The 19,098-nt window shown below is 46.7% G+C and overlaps 1 protein-coding gene across 7 annotated transcripts in view; it reads left to right on the top strand.

Annotated features, from left to right (window-relative positions):
* Window positions 1–1,111: 1,111 nt before the first annotated feature.
* LOC131886881 (transcription factor mef2A-like) overlaps window positions 1,112–19,098 on the top strand; it is a 57,210-nt gene continuing 39,223 nt past the window's right edge. For all 7 annotated transcript variants that reach the window (XM_059235327.1, XM_059235326.1, XM_059235325.1 and 4 more), the window contains exon 1: window positions 1,112–4,797. In XM_059235327.1, the coding sequence (XP_059091310.1) occupies window positions 2,115–4,797 (2,683 nt within the window). In that variant the 5' untranslated portion in view covers window positions 1,112–2,114. The remainder of the gene's footprint in view (window positions 4,798–19,098) is intronic.

The raw sequence follows: 19,098 nt of genomic DNA, 5'->3' as shown, positions 1-19,098 counted from the left end.
AAACAGGAATGTAACGTCCTAAAACATAATGTTTCACAACGTGTCAGGAAAAGGAAGTCCAGGCGACCGACAGCAACAACAAAAGCACCACCAAACACTCAATCATACATTTGAGGTGTGGATGACGCAATGCTATTTGGTGTATTTTTGCATTTCGTGCCCTTTTTAAGTTTGCAAAAAGAGGCTGCTATTAATTAAATATTCATTTTTGTCATGTCAGTCCACGAAAGAGACACACGTAGAATTGCTGTCTAAAACGTCGAAGACGACAATGCCTCTTCCCATGGCAATCCAAAAGGCACTTTCTAAAAACTTTTGCAATACCTTTGAGCAAACAGTTTGTAGGTAGCACTTGCTGTTGTTGTTGTTGTTGTGCCACTATACTAGCAAATATGGCAATTCTAAGTGATGATTAACTGCTAGTACTTGATATTTCGAAATGCAAGAGAGCAAGCATTAAAAAGCAAATGGCCTATTGGGGCCTTTTAGGAGTCCTCCATTCAGGTAATGACGAATCGGACTTGGTTGGCCAATTTATCCAGTCTTGAATGTCATGCTTGGGGACAGGCTCCCACGGCAAAGTCAACACCACCGTTGTTGCCACTACCACCACCACCATCAGCATCATGATCTTTGGTAGGGTGTACCAGAAACAGAGTTACCAAGCTCCTCTGCCTAGCGCATGTTTTTCTACCTCCCTATAGGCGTCGTCTTTTGGAGGCTTTTGGAGCGCATTAATGGCAGATCAGGCCCGTCAAGGAAAGCCTTATTTTCTGTCTTCGGCATAGTTCGTACTTTCCACCATCCAAACAATTCGAGTACTACCTCCATTCACAACCGCCATCTTCAACTGAATTGCCTGATATCGAGGCCAATAGTCGTGGTGGTGGGGTCGTCATCATCACCGCCACCACCACCACCACCGTGACCGTCCGTTCGCATGACACCCGCATTGAGTCAGTCAGAGCGAGTAAGAAGAGGTACAAACTTCACCAAACGACCCCCAACCAAAAGAAGTCTGAGGCCGTCCGTTCGTCCATCAGCCATCAGTTTGCCCCCCCCTTCCCTCCCTCCCTCCCTCCCGTCTCTCGCTGTCCCTTCTTCACATCAGGCTAGCCTCGGTCCCACTGAGCATGGCTGGATAGACTGCAGAACTAAGAGGACGGACGAACGAACAGCTTACTTTGGAAACGGGAGCCATAAAGAAAAGGACGCAAGTGGAAATCGTGAAAGTGGATAGCTTTTTCTACCGAATCAAGACGTGTAATATCTCCTTTAGTGTTTGTCAGTTTGACTTGAAAGTGTCCGAGAGTGGTGTGGATCCACGAAAAGGTTTGAGGAGTGTGCCTGTGTTTTGTGATTCTTGACTTTCGAGGTGCCGAAAAGTTGCATTTTTCATTTGGGAACGAAGGTTGGAACCACAGCTTGGGGCAGCTGAGGCTCTTTTCAGCTGTTGGCATTTGTCTTGACGTCAGTGTAATCCAACGAGGGCTACGAGCCAATTCAGCCCATACTCCCGCCTGCATCTTCCTTCACTCGAAGGGCTCGTGAAGGGCTTTCTTTGAGAGGAACGCGTGTCTTATTTTTTTCTTATTCTTCTTTCCTCTGTCCTCTGCTTACTCGCTCTCTTTCCTGCTCTCTTTGGAGCTCGTGGCTGGTCCGGGCCGCTTTTTTGCCTTTCCCTTGAAGGGAACTGGAAAGGCTCTTTGGGTGCAACGCACACCCTCAAGAGAGGCCACCATGAGTGCGTAACAATGCTGACTCACACGCCTTTGAGATGGAGAGTGGTTGATGTGGTGGTCCAATGCTGGGACAGGTAATGTTGGACTTTGGACAAAAAAGCAAGTTAAAGTCTGAGGCAGGTTTCATCGTCCCAACGTCCCCCCACATTTGTTTGACGAGTGGGTGAGGGGTGAATCTACAACGTCAAACCCTGGTTACAAACAAAAGAAAAAAGCATGAACATTTTGACAAAGTCTTAACGGGCCCGGTTTTTAACAAACATAAATAAAACCAACACATATTGAATGACTGAAGTGTTTCTAAAATAGGTGGTCACAATGGGAATTGCCTAGATTCTATCTACGTCGAACCACGTCACCGAACTTGTCATCATGGACGATAATTTGAATGCTCTTCTGACTCGATCGAACAGCAACCAGATCAAGCTTGTTCAACCGCTTCCCAATCTCAACGCATCAAAGTTGATTTTAAATGAGCAGACCCGAGCCAACGGGACTGATGACTTGGTCAAAAACATAAGCCATTCTTCCACCTTAACCGGGGAATTGCCTTCTAATTCACTTTATCCCTCCAATAACGAAGAGGCAGGTGTGTCTAATGTTACGCCCCAGACTCTGGTGGTGCCTAGTTCGACCGTGGTGGCCACCTCATCCCAACCTGCTATCTTAGCAGCCTCCGCTCTAGGCATCCCAATGGGAGCGTTATCGTCGCAGGGAAATTTTCGCTCAATTTCCAGTAGTGGAGTCAACACTACGGTGACCAGTTTGGCCGCCATGGCTTCCTCGACTGAGGGAAGTGTCACGTTGGTACCTGTTGTCGGAGGCCGAGTTCTGCTTCAGACCCACCTGCTAGGCAACGGAGGCCAAACCTCGACCACTACGGCCACCGTTTTGGCGCTTCAGCGAGGGTCTTTCTCGTTTGCCTCATCCGATGGAGGAGTTCAAATCGTCGAGAGTGGCGGGAGAAACGGTGTCCCTGTGGACGGCACGCACGCCTCTCATTCTCATCCCACTACCATCTTCCTTCAACAACGGCCTGCCACTCGAAAAAGCGGAGGAGTAGCAGCGCTAGCGACGTCTGCCACATCCTCGTCGGTTTTGCCGTCGCCAAGGATAAACCCAGCGTCCAACGTTCTGATGGAGCTTAGAGAGGGGAATGGGAACTCTGGAGGAGGAACAGGAACAGGAACAGCAGAAGGAACAGCAGCAGCAGCAGCAGCAACAGCAACAGCACTTGCCACACTCTCAGGATCAGCAGTGGCGGACGGGGTGGCATCAACATCCTCCTCGTCGTTGCTATCAGGCGGACATTTAGCTTCGTTGGGAGGAGGTGAGATCCAGCTTCAGCTTGGAGAATCGGATCAGTTGGTGAATGCTGTCGTCTCGGGCGACAACTCCTCAGTGCAACGAGTTGTGTTTGTTCAACAAGCTCAACCCAAGTCATCATCCCTACTCTCAACTGAGACTCTCCTGACCACGACTTCAACTTCAAGATCTGCCGCGATTCTCACCCCTAGTCCAGCCACTGCTGCTTCCAATACTACCATTCCTGAAAGTGCCATTGCCAATCACAACGCCAGCGAAGATTTCACATCCAATACTCTCAATAGCAACGTCAACAGTAGCAATAACAAAAATACCGACAACCACAACAACCACGACGTTGACAGTTCTGATAGCCTACCCATTAATTTGGTAGGCTCCCATTCCTGCTCACCCTCCGACTCTTTGGGCAGCAAAAATCATTCTCGTAACGCCCAGCGAAACAACAGTAACAACAACAACAACAACAATAATACTAATAATAATAATAATTGTGGAACTACTTCTACTCCTCCTCCTAATCGTAACAATAATAATCACGACGACGATAACAACGAAGTCGACGAAGACGAAGACGATCACGACGTGGATGAAGAGGTTGCCGCTGTCACCAGCACAACGGTCTCGAGCATGATTGATGCCTCTGACGCCAGAATGTTTGAATCCTCCTGCACCTACACAAACCTGACCTCGCCAGGGTCTCACTCTGGCAGGATGACCCCACCTTGCTATGTCCCCAACTCGTACACCACCCTCACCCCTCTTCAGCCCCTGCCCCCCATCTCCACCATATCCAGTATGCAAGACAAGTTCCAAGCCTACTCGCCCAGCATGCAAAACCACTTGTCCAACATTTCCTTGGGCTCTCCGTTCAATGCGTATGAAAAACACGGTATGTCTCCTCCGCTTTACCACCACAGCAATCCGCCTCAAATAGGCCTGCCCTCGGGGGGCTCGCCCTCCGCTATGTCGCCCCAAGGCGGGTTCTCCCAGAATGGCCTCCACTCCAAGCAAGAACCACTCTCACCCAACAGCGGGGCCTACTATGACCCATCCCAGAGACCTTCTCCCCACGACTTGAGTCCTCACTCCATTGACCACTCCCCCACGGGGGGCGTCGGAGGAAATCATCATTACCAACAAAGTACTCCCCTCACCTCCACCAACAACCCAAGCCTCAACGGTGGGCTCACGTCGGTGTCACCTCATACAATAAGCCCTGTGCCACACCCATCCCCGGTGGGTGGGTCCTCGGGTCTCATCCAAACTCTCAATGCTCATCGTGAACTCTCACCCCCTCCTCACTCTCATATCATTCACAGCCAATCCGGCCACCCCATACCGATATCTCAAAGCGGAGTTCTCTCCCGACACCTTCAGAGTGGCACGCCCACCATGGTGTCACTCAAAGGGGCTTCTCAATCTTCAAACAACAACAACAATAATAACAACAACAATAATAACAACAGCTCGTCGAGCAGTGCCGGCGAGACGGAGGAAATTAACACCAAAGATCTGGCTCAACGAATTTCAGCCGAACTCAAGCGCTACTCAATCCCCCAAGCAATCTTTGCTCAAAGGGTACTCTGTCGATCACAAGGCACACTCTCAGACTTGTTACGAAATCCCAAACCATGGTCTAAGCTCAAATCTGGACGTGAAACTTTCAGGCGAATGGCAAAATGGCTTCAGGAACCGGAGTATCAGAGGATGTCCGCTCTCAGATTAGCAGGTAAGGATGGATCATTTTCTTACACATACATGTACATTAAATAGGTAGAGTTCGTGAACATATCTATCGTGCCTTTGCCATTTGGGCTTTTGGGCAAGGGTGAATGGGCAATTAACGCTCAGACAGACCTTTTAGTTGTGGGACGTTAGTCGCGTCTCTCCAGATGAACGAATTGTTCTACCATGTCTACAAAAGGACGCAAACGAAGAGGTCTTTTTCTGGCAGTAAAATCAGAAAACAGAAGTTGATCTTTTTTGGCGATCTTTCCAATGGCGTTGTTCGAGATCCACTCTCACACTAACCGACAACTCGGCACGGAGGATGTGAAATTCGATACCAGAAAATGCACTTCCATGTGTGATGGGAACCCGCTAAGACTTGGAAAAATCTTTTTGACCATGAATAAATCATATCCGAACTTTATTCGCCCTCTTGGCATAAGTAATGGCCAAATCGTAGTAGCTCTCGCATGAATTGAACCATATTTCCAATTTGGTTGCCACTCCACCCAATGCTTTTGTTGTACAATATGCTGACCTATCCACATTCTTGGAACACATCTTAAAAGGTAGATTTTTGTCCAAAATCATTGATCAACTCCACCCAAGCACATTGGTCCTCATGAAAGTTTGCTCATCCACGACGAGGCAATAGAAAATGCGTCGTTCCAACTTACTTTACGAGCTCGTGTGTCTTGCTATTGTGTCGCTGGTGGCACTAGACCCTTTGGTCCCCCACCTTGTTCCATGAAAGTTGTTTTCCACTTATACAAGTCCAAAAGACACGTTGGACACACTTGCCTGTTCGAGCACTTGATGGCATGGTAAAGGCAGGATTGGTGATGGTGGACGGGTAATTAAAAGGCCAGCCGGAACGCAAATCCGGAATTAATTATTGAGCATCTTAATTAGTTTAGTCCCTGTTGGCCAAGCCGACAGCTCTGCCAACCAACCAACGAGCGAGCGAGGTCAGTGAGTGGAACGAGACTTAAGGAGCATCTTGTCCGACTCAAGGAAAAGGGGTCAGGGGGATGCGAAAACGAATTGAGGGAAGGGAAACGAAGCCTGGGCCACTCAACCCTTTATCTATTCCCAAGCAAAGAGACTCCTCAAGCCATGAGAGCAAAAATTTCAACCCGATAGAGTATTATTGTTTGTGCTTTGTGTTGACCGGTTGGTGGAACATGACTCTTGCGTCTAAATCAAAGCAACGCCCCAATGATCAGGTCTTTGGTCCAGGACACGCTGAAAGAGTTGGGGGCAAATTAAAAAAGAAAACTTTTCCTACCATTAGAACGAGACTCCTCGGGTCTTTTTATAATGCCTGGCAAGGCGGACTGTTCGAGATTGAGAGAAATGGGGAATTAATCAGTTGCAGGAGGACGGAGAAAAAGAGGAAGCAAGCAAGCAAGCAAGCAAGCAGGCGGAGAAAGAGGATATGCAAAGAAGGATGAGCTTTGAGTTAGTTGGGAGCCAGAATAGGACTCTGTACGGACGGACGGACAGACGTACAACGTGCATAGAACCGAAGGAAACCCATCCCTGATTATTAATAACTTTCCCCCTAAGACCAAGGGATTTGAAATAAACCAATTATGTATTCCACCTATTTCACATCTTTTTCTTAAATCCCATTTATCTTTTCATCTTAACCCAGCCTTTTGGCTACGAGCAAGATTTTGTCTTGTGCCCAGGAAATGAGCTGCCAGAAAAGACTCCAAGTACGTGCGTAGACAGAGGGAAAAGAAATGCGAGCGTAGAATTTGTAACCTGCCAACGACAACGACACTGTCGGCTCAGACTCCGGAAACCAGGCTTAAATCAGACCATGCACACTTTTTTTTTTTGAAAAATATGTTTCACTCATCTGGACACTATTTATTGACGCTTACATGGAATCATACCATGGTGTTGATGAAGGGACGGACGGAAAATCAATGTTTTCATTCCCACGATTGGCAGTCCCTTTGCAATTGTGTTAGTCCCTCCATTCTTGGCCTACACCTTGGCTACCACCACCAGCTCTTCCCACATGGTATACGTACATGTAGATTATCGATTGAGCGACGTGTCGAAATCGATGGAAGTGAGCAGACATCGCTTTAAATTCGATCGGGTAAGGCCAAAGTGGATCGATGAATGTGCCCTCTCTCTGGGCCTGACTTGATCTTGCCCAAGTCTGGAGCCACCACTGATTCGAGTTAGCTAAAAATGAAGAGCTTGAAAGATGATGTCTTGTTTGGAAGTTGCTTCATTTTCGTACAAGACCAATCAACAAAGCTGCTCTTGGTGCCTTCATTTAGTGTTTGGAAGGACAATCAGGTCCTGGCAAAACTGGAGGCAGTCAGTTGTGACTTGGTTCGTCTGTTTGGAGAATGGCAGATGGCCGCGTTCACCCACCAAATCACAAAGAACGAAGCCCACGGAGGGAAGCCACCGCCGCCATCTTGTTCAACTGGCTAGCCAGCCGCCATACAAGTAGCCATGAAGCTAGCGAGCTCACTTGTATGTTATTATTCAACCACTACTATCTCCACTCTCCTAAAGCGTATGTAGAGTAGAGCTGTCCGAGTAACGCGAACATGTGCACCACATCGTGCTTTGGCTCCTCATGTCGTGAACCGAAAATGAAAGCCTCAAAACGTCGTCGGGAAAACGCCGCACGTGAAGGCAGCTGACAGGGTCCTTGTTCATTCCAAATGAAGTTCATTGCCACTGAATGGATGGCTGAGGATACCAACTCCTAAGCCCACCCCCTGGATAGGTCAGTAAGGTGGAGAAGCGGTTCAAGCTCAACGAGAGCTCAAGGCAAACCCTGCCATCCAAGGGTAGTTTGTTCGGATCCTATGAGTGAGTGAGTGCATTGGGAGCCCTGCCGTAGCTGAGAGAAAAGCTTCATGTCCTAACTGATGATGCTACTACTACTTTGTTCGTTCTCCTTGCTCGATAGGGTTCGCATCTGCCGATTCATACTACTCAAGTAAAGCTCGCTGATCTGGCTGGATAAACAACAAACATGACGAGATACTAAAAAGCATGGGATACGCCGGTTTTTTGAAAGGCGAACCCAACTGCCGCTCCTTCAAACTGTTATTCTTCTTGCGATTGGATTTTATTCTCGACATAAATTGTCGGACTCCCTCTTGAGGAAGCGATGCTTTTTACCGATCCGAGGGTTATTTTGAGCCTTTCGCTCAATAGGATCGTAAACAACAATCCAAGCTTGAGGGCTTCGAATCTGAACTCGAATTCAAACTGCCCAGGGTTAGTGAGTGAACGTGCGAGAACAGACCCGATTAAGAATATTCAAGAGAGGACACAATTTCCGTATTCCTTTGCCCCAAGTTCGAAGAAAAGAAAGATCCAAGCATATTATTTTACAAAGAACAACAATCGTCTCATTTCACGACACCAGTACAACAACACTGTGAACTTGGAGCAAATGAAGCCACCTGCTCCGTATTATTATTATCATCATCTCTACAGTTACGTCCATCCAGTGAAGGACTCGGGGAGCGTTACTACACTTACTCACTCACGGATTCAACTAGGCAGCAGTTCAGTGTAGGATTTGAACACGCGCCATGCAGTCTAATAGTCAAACACACACACCAAAAAAGTTTAGACTTTTCGGTTGGTACTTGTGTTTTGGCTGGGAGGCGAAACTGGAAACAGGACATCAGTTGGAATTATGCATATGTAGTCAGTAGCCGTCGGTGGTGTTGGCCTACATACATGGTACGTCGTTCGAAAAATGGTGGGCTGTACGAGGTGCTGTTGTTGTTGCTGTTGTCTTCGTTGTTGAAGTAGCACTGGTGGTGGTGATATTGGTGGTGGAGGGGTGATTTGGGATGAAGCAGGTGCAGTCATTTCTCTCCCTTGTTTCTTCCTTCGCGAGTCGCTATTGTGAAACTCTGGAGTTGTCCGTGCGTGTGTGTGTGTGTGCGTGCGCGATGCGTGCATGCCTGTGTGTATATATAAATGTACATGTGTGTGTGTGTGTGTAGTGTAGCATGTGAGGGTCCCATAGTTCTCTCAGTCAGATCGGAATTCTCCTCTGCTGGACGCTGAGTTGGCAATGCGTTTGTCCATCTGCCGCCTTTGAAGCATATGAAACAAGGAATAAGGAGGCTTCCCATTTGAGCGAGGTTGGCAAAAAGGTCCCGGCATATACAGTTCAAGACCATCACATTGTGTACAGAGCCATGGCTACTGCCTGTATAGAGTGTACGTGACAACATTGTAACTGAGGGACTCGTTCATTCCTAAGGGGGACTTGAACTCCCTCAGCCAGTGTAGTGTAGGTAGTACTTCTACCATCACTGCTCCTTGTATGAAGTAAATCTAGCAGTGCGATGGTTGGCACGTCTAACTAACTCGCTGAATAAAATGCAGCTCACGAAATGAAGTGCAAAAAAATGTTCAAATTTAGAGCTTTTCTATCAAGTCAGTATTGCTCTCCAAAATTGAACGCGCTGATTTGGTTCTTTTCAACAACGTACTGAACCAATGAGGATTTGGAAATGGTCAGGTGATCTTTTTTCTTCCTCGGAATGTCCATTTATTTCTTTGTAATCTCACGTTATTGCAACAACGTTCCATCCGTCCTAATGTTAAGCCCTTTTCCGTGTCATAACCATGTCAAGCGATCGATTTCCACGTGAGTGGCAACACTACTTTGGAAGTGTCAAAGTGATGCCAGATCCCGGTCAGGTCTGCTTGCATTGTTCTGCTCTCTATAGTGAGCCATGTCTTGAACATAAAATAATGCTTTGTATGGCATGAGATCCGAGAACAATCCACGTTGCCAGTGGGATACAACTTGGGGGTTTACATATTCTGGATTGGCGGGCGAGAGCTCCAATATCTTGATTCTGACATTTTAATGCAAAACCCTGGTTGGCCTGTCATCGGGTCACTCTTCCTGTCTCCCAAAGCACCTACGACCCCCATCTTTATGCCTCCTACGTAGATTCTTCGTGGCCTATCCATTTCTGCCGTCTTTCCGTGGTTGGGTCTTTGGCCCAAGAGTTTCCATAGGATGTTGAGTGTGATTTGCTCACTTCTAGTGGAGATTGTGCTGTCACTTATTGTTTATTGGCATCTCCCGTCCATTCGTAATTCGCCTCCTGCTTTCTGCTAGCCTGCTCTCTTTACCTCCACTACCAAATTTTCGATCCCTCCTGTTCTTCACTCGCTCACTCACTCACTCACTCACTGCACCCTTATCCGTTATTATTCCCTTTTTTCCTTCCCTTTACCCTTTCGTCGGTGTCCATCAGGAAAATTTCTCATAACCACTCACACCAATAGGAGTGCCGAAATCCATCCAAGATTTATGTTCCCACCATCCTGAAGAATGAATAGAAAGACAGGCCAATGGCCGGCCAAGAGTGCAAATCAAACCTGATCCAACTTTTGTCCTAAAGAATGTTTCTAAATGAGTTTCTGTGTTTGAATTTTCAGGTATGTTTGCTCAATCATTAATAAATGGGAGTCCCGTTCAAGGTATCAGATACAATGTACTTGCATCTTGTTTGAGTACACATACGCAAATCATGATGGCATTTGAAAAAGATTACGTGTATCCAAAAATGACAAATTGTCGTTGTTTGGAATAACATTGGGAGCAAGTCGTGGAAGGTTTGAATGAACGAGAAGTTCCAAAGCTGGGACCCTTTAATCATGGGAATCTCATCTGACCTTTACATCAAGAGTGTCCCCGATTTCCGAGGAGCATATAACAGAAGGGGAAGAGATAGAAATGTCAATAAGACACAATGAGAAGGAGTCAAATCTTCGGAATCGCCAACCTCAATTGAGTGCTGTTATGTATGTATGTACGTACAGAACACCGACTTATTACTGGAATATGTTCGAGAGTCGAGGGAGTTTTGGGAAGCTGTCGTTGTTTTGATACACACGTACATCCGTACTACTAGATTCGTCGTTGGCTGAATATTTGGAGACGCGAGAAGCCGTCTGTTGTTGAGAAACTGAGTACTTTAATCCGGGGATCTCGAGCCAAACACGTTTTCTCTCCCATTCATGATTCAAAAACAAGAGAAAGAGAGCCTTGGCCCTCGTTTACACGGACCTAGAGAGGGAAAAATCTGGATTGAAAACAACGACATCGTGACCGGTCAACGCATAGTTTGGTAAATAATTTGATATAAGTAGAATATGGCACATGAATTCCTCCCCTTCCTCCCCAATCCCTTCCGGTTTCTCTGCGACCTTCCGGGCGTTCTTTGCCTTCTTTGCTCAGACAATTGCAATGCCAATAAATGAGTCTGAAATCACTTATGAGATGCATTATTGCATTGGCATTCTTCTTCTCCTCCTCCTTCTTCTTCTTCTTCTCCCACAATAACCAAGTAGTATTGAAGTGCATGTTAACACTCATCCGATATTCCAATATCTGTACTCTAAAGTGGGGCAAGGCCAGCCAAAACTACGAGACGCTTCGAATAGCCCCATCCCATTTTTCTTCCCTTTTCGTCCTCCGTCTTTCGTCTTTCGTCCTTCGTGTTATATCTCTGCGGAGACATCCCAGGACTCGCTTCATATCCATGACAAAGTTTCGTGTCCAATTTTCCTGACCAAAGTTTCTTTTTTCCAATGAGGCCTCGATCGGCCATCTCCTTCCTTCCCTCTTTCCCAACCTACATCATCGAGCGGCGTTTGAGGCAGCGGACCACAGTTCACAAAACGTCTTCGCTCTTTAGACACCGCCCTCTCTTCGAGCTGTAGTTTTGGCTCGTCTTGAACGGCTCGCTTTCATGTGGTCTTCTTCTTAGGGCGACGAATCTACGTAGCGTCTCTTTCTTGAGTTCCCGTCAGGAGCAGGAATGAGTAACGGTGTGTTGAGAGATCGAAGGCCCATGACTTTGCTCGTATGAGGGCCAAATAGGTCCGCTGAACGGAGGGAAAGGGGAGGAGTATCAACGGAGGCATGTGGCCTTCGCCAGATCGGAGCGTGTTACTATTTATCCACTACCCAAGAAGCGAACGAACAAAGGAACGCGAGAACGAAAGAACGAAGGAACGCGTCTTCTTGGCTTCCCCAAACGCGGACCAGGAAGTGAATGAGGAGCCAGAAAAGAATGGGACCACCGGAGGTCTCGTGTGAGATATTGCACTTCCGATATCTGATATCGAATTCGAACACGGCTAATTCGTGGTTACCCTTCGCGTCTGCTTCTTCAGCATGTATTATTGGCCTTGACTAGTTTGAAGCTGACGCAGAAAGAGAAAAAAAAAGACTCACCCACCCACATAGGGAGGGGGAAAATGACTAGTATGTGAGAGTGTGTGCTTCATTGACGGCCGCCCTTGGCCTTCGAGCACTCACTTACTCACTCACTCACTCACTCACTCATCCGGCCTTGTTCTGTCGAAATTTGACGCAAAACTTCGAATCTCGATAAATCCGAAGAAAACTATCCCAGGCCCCCAACCCCACACTACGAATACCAATGCCTCGGGAAGGAAGTTCGGATAACGCAAACCAATACGGTGCATTCGTCTGAAGGGTTTCCACTTTCCCCCGATTCTCGACCAAACAACACACGTCTCAGCATCACTGAAGCGTCAGAATTGGAAGGAAAATAGTGCTTGATTATGATGTACGCTTTGCTACTATACGTACACATTTTCGAGTTCTTTGGCCTTGGCGTCATCTCGAACAAGATTGATTTGCTTGAGTTTAATCTTTCATCGATTTACATAAGACTTATAGAGGTTTCTTCAAGAGAGCATTGTGCCTCTTCCTCATCTGGCGCACAAGTACGTACAACATGAAGTATTGAATATGACAGGCTAGAAATAAACGAGGTGAGTTGGGAATTTTCCCGGTCCTGGCTTTAGCTTGAACTCAACTACCCTAGAACGTTCGATTGGTAGTTGTGACTACTTGAGTGGTTGGAACCGTGGCACATCAAATATTTATGTTGGAACCTTTCAATCAAATTCAAAATTTAAGCCAATTTCTTTTCCACTTTCCACCAGTCATTGCCTTCCGGGTGCCTCGTCTTCGTTTCCTACTTCATGTGGTTGCTTGAACTGAGAAATACCATCATGCGCAAGCATAGGTTCAAGCACGTGCAGTATGGAACGGAAGAAACGAAGGGACTGGAGGGAGGCTGAGGTGGGGATTTTGAGTTGGCTCTTCCGTCCCTCTTCGTTCACGCAAAGTCATGAAGATGCTTACATGATCTTGGAGCGCAATTCACTTTAAAAAGCAAACACTTCACGATCAAGGAATGTACCGCCTACGTACAATTTAAAAGTAAACGGGCCTTACCCTCCGTGTGCTTGTGTACCGTTTGAAGACCTTCGGTGGTCTTCAACTTCAACTAGCGTACTGACTGTTCTTTTGGGCTCTTTGATCCCAGCAAATCGCTTTCCTTTCCCCTACGAATATAAAAAAAAAGCGGATTGGCCCCAATTGACATTCTTGTTATCCGGATTGTCGTCAGGATACGGTTCAATCTTCATTTGACGTGCCCTCTGAAAAGTGCTGGACGGAGCTTTTAAGTTGACCGATCGATACTTCGCTACTTTTGATCTCTCAAGTCACACGGATGTCACGGATAACAGGACCTAGCTACTATCGGTTAGTTCACATCCTTTTTAGCTATCCATCCACCTTCTTACGTAATGTTCAACGCATGGGAAAATGAAAGCAGGAAGCAAGTAGTACCGTACAATAGTTGGCCAGAAAAAAAAGCTAAAAAATAATCGTGAGTGCTACAACTACCCTAAGAGCCTCACAATCAAGGGAGACGGGAGTCAGCAGCGGGATTTTCCTTGCTCGCTCGTGGTTTGGCTCCAAGTCTGCACAAAGAAGAAATCTACAAAGCAATTCTCAAGAACCATTGCGAACAGCGCCCTTCACTTTTGTTCTGGCGTTGTGTTTGCTATTGACATAAGCAATCACCTTTAAGGGCAACTCGTCGACCGGACTTGCGTATAACGTCCTAGGGCACGGTACATCATATGGTTCCCTGACTTCAAAAAAATACCTAAAGCCGTTCTCGAGAGGAAAGGAAGAAGGAACCGAGTGTATTGTTGCAATAATGGTTGAACACGACAAGCAATCGTTTAAATGGTGAAGTATCTCTCCTCGCCTACCCTCATCCATCCTTCCATCTATCTACGTTAGCTATCTGCCTGTCTATCTATCTATCTATCCACAATAGTTCATTCAATGACGGTTGTTCCAAGGAGCTAGCAAAAAGCGTTCTGGCCTTTGGTTGGTTGGTTGGTTGGCTAGTTGGTTCTTTCTTGCCTTAGGCAGTTGGTTGAGCTGTTTGTGTACTACAAACGACGGCTAGAGTATTTACCTCACAGTACATACGAAAAGGTATCCCAGAGTGTGAGGAGGCAACGGTTCTAGATGGTCACTCACCTACAATTAGGCTGTATCGCGATTCTCTATTCTTATATTTAGGATTTCAAAACGAGGGAGAGAGAGAGTATAGAGTAGATAAAAACGGCAGCGTCGGGGAAGATTTTTTGTGGAGAAATACTTGAAATAAAGAAATGCCTCCAGGATTTTGCTTGGCCGATAATGCTCTGAATCACATATTTCGTCTAGGACATCAGAATACAGTAGAGTGTATCAAATTCTTGCGAGTGTGGATGGATGGAAGGATGGATAGAAAGATGAATTGGCGGGGGCTTGTTGAAGAAGCGAAGGCGCGTCCCCAGGGACACGGTGGCCCAACTAACAATCCAATTAAACGCTCTCCTCCCCATGTAACCCCCTCAGGTGGATTGTTGGTATCTGTACATACCTACTGTATAGCATTTCTAAGAAGGAATGTCTAAGTGGCCCGAGGGCACCCACTCACCGTTAGCGATAACCATGACGACGACTTGCTGTCTTGTGGGCGAGTTAGATGGATGCTTATTCAATGGACAGACGGATAGTTGATTCATTGGAAAAGTGCTGCTGCTGATTCTGATTGTGACGTTACGGGGATGGAATTGAACTTCTTGGAAGCGTCACGAAATCAGCCACTTTCACGACAATTTTTGGCTGGCTGGCTGATTCTCGGTCACCCTCCGTGTTCCACGAAACAACCACGGACCCCACCAAAAAAAACTGAATTTCCATTTGCCTTCCTTCCATCCCTCTTTCTGCCTGTCTTGCCTTCCTCCCGTCATTCCTTCCTTGCTTCCTTCCTTCCTGTTGTCCAGCTCGATTTTCTCAGAGTTTGAAAATGTCACCCTCAGGAGACAAGGATCCTGAAGACAAGCTTGGTTCCACTTCAACTTGGCATAGTACATAGTTCTGCCTGGTCTCTCGTGATTGATTCGAGCGAGCATCGAATAACCCACAAGGGGGAGCACTAATGTGGTTAGCCTCTAGACGAACTGAACATCAGTCCGTCCCCGTGAATTCAGTTCTCGGCACGTACAATTGGCACGTTCATCTGATTCGGTGATGTACTTTGATGAAAGATACAACAAGTCGTACATGGCCTCGTTAGTTTGTCCGCTAATACGGTTTTGTATCTTGCCGAATTGCCCGGCCTTGAATTCATTCGTTTCTTATGTCATTCGTCATTCTTCTCACTCGGGGTTAACGAGCATGAGGACTCACGCTTCAATTCCCCACCCAGAACAGTCTGCATCGAGGGTATGGGGAAAAGTTTCAATGTACATACATGACTCGCTGGCCAGTTGGTCAGCTCGGTTTAACTCGGTTCAACTCGATGGCCTTTGAAGGCTCTAAGCTTTGGAACACATTTTCTGCCCTCGCGTCATGTTGGTATGGCCTTTTATTCGACCAATAGATGTACAAACAATGTATTATGGGTAACCTGGTCGTCTCTGGTCAGCATCCTGGATGGGCAGGGAACTTCAATGCCTGGAGGCTCCTTTTCTGTACGTAGCACTGCGAAAGTGTAGTGTACAATGAAGCAGAAGAGGATCTGTCCATCCAAATAAAGGGAAGTAACTGGCTTGGATGTACGTACTCGTATGTGAATGTTCACGTACTTGCGAATGAGTCCCTTAGGTTGTGTGTGTTCAGAATATGTAACCGTGTGTTTAGCGCTTCTCGGGTCGTTGTTGCGGGACAAACAGAATGATTCAATTAGACCAGCCTAATTGAAAGAACTTCTAGCTAGACCTTTGGCCCTTTAGGAAGGATAGGCTCTGCTATTGTGATAAGAGCACAGTCATTCCCGGAAAAGCTTCTGCCAACAGGTCCCTTGGATTACCACCAATCCCTCGGGTTTGGCATTGACACTGAATTAAATTGTTCGAATGTGATTGAACCTGCGCGTGATTCTGGCTAAACGATAATCCCACGAAATTGCCAAGCTTTTTTGAACAACATCCTGGCATTGCGTCCCATGGGTTGCTGTCCAAAGAGGGGTGTGATTTTTAAATGAGAATTTCGGAGGGTCTGTTGGCTTGATGTACTGTACAGTATACACTATACCGTATGTTTGCCTGCCCTGTCTTCTCGTGATGTTGTAACGCGATCCAGTCAGATTTTGAACTTTGATTGACTCCTCATTTGTGGAACATGAGCCCGTGAACCACGTTGGGATAACATACAGTTTCGCCGCGTCTTTATTTCCCTCTTGTCTTTGCTGCGCCCGTCCCCCTTACCATTAAACTAGTCTATCTCGCTCTTTCTTGTTTTCCCTCTGAGATATGAACACTAAGTGTGTCCATGAGCGAGTACTGCACGTCTTCTATCATTCGATCCTGTGCACTTTTTGTTCCTTATTTCTGATTGTAAACCAATTGCTCCCCGGAAAAGATCTATGCGCTTCTCCGTGGACCTGCCTTTCCCCTTTTGGGAAGACAGGAACTGACGGAAGCCTAACACGAGATCCGTCCCTGACTGAGACTGATCTATTGCTGGATCAACTCCATACTTACATGTTGGTACGTAGTGTACTATGAATATATAGGGTATGCAGCTTCTGGCGATAAACGCATGTCTCTCGTTAGATGGCGTTCCTCAGATTTGGCTTGGGAATGGTACTTACAAACACATAATTCTAAATTTGATAAGTACGCTTGCCATTGACGGCCGTTGCTTTTGCTCTGCTTGGATTTTCAACCATCTTGAATCAGAGCCCTTGCCTGGCGACATTTTTCCTGCCGCCCCGGGGTATTTCCATCGCATACCACTCGGATTTTGTCATTCCAGTGATATCATTTAGATTGAGCTCCAATGTCCTTCGGTATGGTGGCATCGATTTGCCAATGGGACGATAATTTGTCGGTAATTCAAACTTTGGCTCTCCTGTTCTTTTTCGTGGCATGTTTTCTATTCCGGTGTGCGAACATCCACGATCACGTTCGTCGTCCCAAATATCAAGCTTCAGAACCAGAGAGCTCTCTGTGCAGCGTATGAAACAGGGCCACTGGACCACAAAGACATGAGAAGGGTTGATTGCATGCTCCTTTTGCCAAGACAGATAGATTTGAGACGAGCCAGCAGTCACCAAAAAAAACGTGATCCCAAAATGCCAACTGCCACGATCCTGAGTCGACCGAATGTTAGGAAAAGGCCAAAGCTGAGCTGAGCAATAAGTCCCAGGGTGTTTGAACGCGTCGTGAATCGAGAAGAAAATTCATTGGAGCCTTTTTCTACCCTACCTCCAACCAGTCAGCCAGCCAACCAACCAACCAACCAGCCACTTAGCCAGTCGGCCAGTCAGCCAGCTAGCCAACCAGCCCGTTGGCCAACAATCGTCGGTGTGAATCTTGAACCTGATATTTTTGGTCGACAAAAGGAGTTGGAAAGGCCAATGGAAGGGGGAGAAATCGAACGACCTGAGTATCCAAGCGAGTGTGGAGTGCAAAAATGGTCCAATTTGTTGAAAAAAACGTCAAAACAAGTGCTTCGAAAAGACAGAAAAGAGCAAAAGAAAAAGAGAGAAAGAGAGGCAAAAAGGCAACGTTCCGTCTGCTCTTCCAACCATGGTGATTGGTGGAGCTTCATCAAAAGAACTGTCCACATCCATCTTTGATGAGACTGGAACTTTAAAATTGGGATTTGGTCTCCCGAAACGAAAGAACTGTCCATCTTGCTGGCTTTGGGTGGATGGACTTTTGATGCCATATTGTTCTCTGCACAGACCTCCCTGATATGCTCTTTGACGATCCAGGAGAGGGGACTCGTTTAATACGATGATGACCGGGTCTCAATCATCCTAGGCTGATTGTATGTAGTATTAGCCTGCATATTATGTACGTAGATAGGGCGACCAGGGTGAGCGAGGACTTGTCTTCTTAAGTCGATTTTCAATTCTAATCAACTTCGACGGCCACTGTGGCTTAAAAGAGACCGCGATCTTGGAGCCATCGCAGTTTCCAGCCTCACGCAGTTCCAGCCAAGGTATTAATAGTGGCAGTGGCTGTGCCAGGTTGAAGGAACTAGAGCAACTAGAGCAACTACACGGAGTACAAGAGGAGGAGGTTAAAAATGACTTATGCTCTTGCCACGGGATCCGTGAAGGGACCAATAGCCATGTGGGTTTACATTCTACTTCTACATTTACCTTACAGCGTAGTAGTAGTAGCAGTAGTAGTGGTAGTAGTAGTAGTAGTGGTAGTAGTAGTAGTAGTAACGTGGGTTCCCCGCACTTTGACTCTGGCCTCGAATTCACCCAAAGAGACTGAACTAAAGGCAGTAAGGGAGGTAGGTGGTCATGCTCAGTAGTCTTTGGTATCCTGGCCAGATCGGGGCATCGTTTGGTGGAGGGGATGGAGAAGATATTAAATTTCCCTGCCTGGCGTATTCCCATGTTCTATTTCATCGGGAAGGAAGAAGGGATGAGAGAGGAAATTTGAATAAACTCCCCCTGCCTCCACAAGTTATCCGTTAGCTTCGCGAGCTATCCTATCCATTGTAGGTCTTGGTCCCCACCAAATCGATCTGGGTCCATATGAGTGGCTTTCAGCTCATTGTGGTGGGATCATGACAACTGGCCTTCAGTTGCTTCGAGGGGACAAGATGGCGATGCCTCATTACATTTGACCAATCACGGTTCCTAACAAATGGGATGACGTTTTCTTTTGGATGTAATGCGATTCGCAATAAATGATATTGGTGGGCATTCATCAACTGACCCAGTCTACGTGTTTCCAAGTTTTTTTGTGTTTGGGCCAAACTTAACAGGCTAAAACCAAAAATCCAAGGGAAATCGACTTCCCTTTGCTCTTCTATAAGTTTTCCCCCGTTGTGCGCACCAAGCTCAAATCCACCCACGTTTGGTTTTGAAGGCGCATAATCATGGATGAGCCACCAAATGTTCAGAGGAGG

This window comes from Tigriopus californicus, chromosome 9, assembly GCF_007210705.1.
Source record: "Tigriopus californicus strain San Diego chromosome 9, Tcal_SD_v2.1, whole genome shotgun sequence".
Taxonomy (NCBI): Eukaryota; Metazoa; Arthropoda; class Copepoda; order Harpacticoida; family Harpacticidae; genus Tigriopus; species Tigriopus californicus.
The sequence above is the reverse complement of the archived record's forward strand: the minus strand, read 5'-3'. Positions and strand labels throughout refer to the sequence as shown.